Raw genomic sequence first — 1,647 nt, forward strand, 5'->3', positions numbered from 1 at the left:
GTAGGGCGGGAGGGCTGGGGGCGGGGGGGGGGACGGGGCTGCTGTGGGGCAGCCCCCAGCCCCCAGCCTCCTCACCTTCTCTCCAGGCAGGCCTCGGTCCCCAGGGTCACCCTGTGGGATGAGAAGGGGAGTGAGCATTGTCCACCCTGAACAGGAGCTGAGCAGGCACGAAATGCCCACTCAGACCCCCATGGGGAAGGGGGCACTCACCCGTGCACCAGGGGGGCCGCGGGGACCCTCCACGCCCTGCAAGAGAGAGACACGCTCAACAGTGGGGTGTGGGGGGAAGGGAGGGGATCCTGGGTGCTCACCCACCACCCCCTGCACACCAGGACCCCCGGCTCTCCCAAAAACATTGCCCGTCTTGCTGTCCCGCTGCCTCCCACGCCAGAAACCCAGCACCTACCCTCTCTCCAGGCAGGCCAGGGGAGCCAGCATCGCCCCGGGCACCCTTCGCGCCATCCTCACCAGGGTCCCCAGGGTCCCCCTGCCAGGGAAGGGCACAGCGGTTAGAGGGTACTGCCCTGCCGCCGGCACAAACGCCTGTGCCGAGCCCGTGCCAGAGCCCATGCTGAGCACCTCTGCTCATGCTGTGTAGTTTAAGGGCGGGATAATGGCAAAGGTCTCAAAATACAGGCACAGGATGAAAAAAAGAGGTTGCTGGGCTCAACGCAGCTCCCGGGTGGCCAGATAGTGGTTGCAGAAGAAATGCAATGAGCAGCACTGCTGAGCCAGGAGCCAGCTGAGCCACGACCAGGGACCATGATGCCATCCAGCACAGAGCACAGCCCTTGGCCAAAACTGCCCCAAGCCTAAGCTGGCTCGTAAAAGTGGAACACCCAGAGCGTGGGGTACTGCTGTGGGATCCCTGTGGGGCTGGGGAGCCATGAGCATGCTGGCTCCTTCAAGGACCTCAGCCCTAGAGGGACCTCATACCCTGGCACCCTCCTCCCAGCACTGGGCAGAAGCATCAGCCCATGTGCCCCCCGGACCCCATGTGCCCCCCGGATCCCACATGCCTCTCAGCCGTGGTGCACGTCAGCTCCACGTGGCAGGGGCTGTTTTGGGCAGGGAGGGCTTGGTGCACCACGATCCCGGTGCACCATGATCCCAGTGCACAGGCAGAGCCCAGCAGGGGACAGCACAGGGCACCCCACTGCCAGCATCCCAGGGGACCCACTTGTTACCTTCTCACCCTTCTCCCCCACTCCTCCGAGCCCCACGTCGACCTGTGGGGCAGAGAGGGGCTGTCAGGGTACATGGAGTCGAGCACCAGCCCATGGGAAGGGAGAGGAGTGGGGGCAAAGCTTACAGTTCGTCCTGGGGGTCCGGGAGGCCCCTGAAAGAAGGGCGAGGGAAGCGGGTTAAGGGGAGCTGGCGCAGCCCCGGGGAGGGCAGGGCTGGCTCCGGGGTGGGGGCCAGCCACGTGGCCCCGTGTCACTCACCGGCTCCCCACGGTCACCCTTGCTCCCTGGTGCTCCGGGACTGCCCTGCGGGCAAGAGGGATGGGATGAGGAGAGAAGGGAATGGGGGACCCATGGGGTCCCGTGGGGTGGAGGGTACTCCTGGGGTAAAAGTGGGTGAGGGGCAATAGGGTGTGTGGGGTGGTGGGTGTCCACGGGGCAGTGGGCGCACATGAGGGGGTAC

General features: G+C 65.8%; 1 protein-coding gene across 1 annotated transcript in view; it reads right to left on the minus strand.

Annotated features, from left to right (window-relative positions):
• Window positions 1-1,647, minus strand: part of LOC104164339 (collagen alpha-1(VII) chain-like) — a gene marked incomplete at both ends in the record, with an annotated part of 4,899 nt that overhangs the window by 2,262 nt on the left and 990 nt on the right. The window contains 5 exons of the mRNA XM_009703634.1: window positions 76-111; window positions 211-246; window positions 407-487; window positions 1,196-1,339; window positions 1,446-1,490. Coding sequence (XP_009701936.1) covers window positions 76-111; window positions 211-246; window positions 407-487; window positions 1,196-1,339; window positions 1,446-1,490 — 342 coding nt within the window. The remainder of the gene's footprint in view (window positions 1-75; window positions 112-210; window positions 247-406; window positions 488-1,195; window positions 1,340-1,445; window positions 1,491-1,647) is intronic.

The sequence above is a fragment of the Cariama cristata genome, unplaced genomic scaffold, assembly GCF_000690535.1.
Source record: "Cariama cristata isolate BGI_N322 unplaced genomic scaffold, ASM69053v1 scaffold34167, whole genome shotgun sequence".
Classification (NCBI taxonomy): Eukaryota; Metazoa; Chordata; class Aves; order Cariamiformes; family Cariamidae; genus Cariama; species Cariama cristata.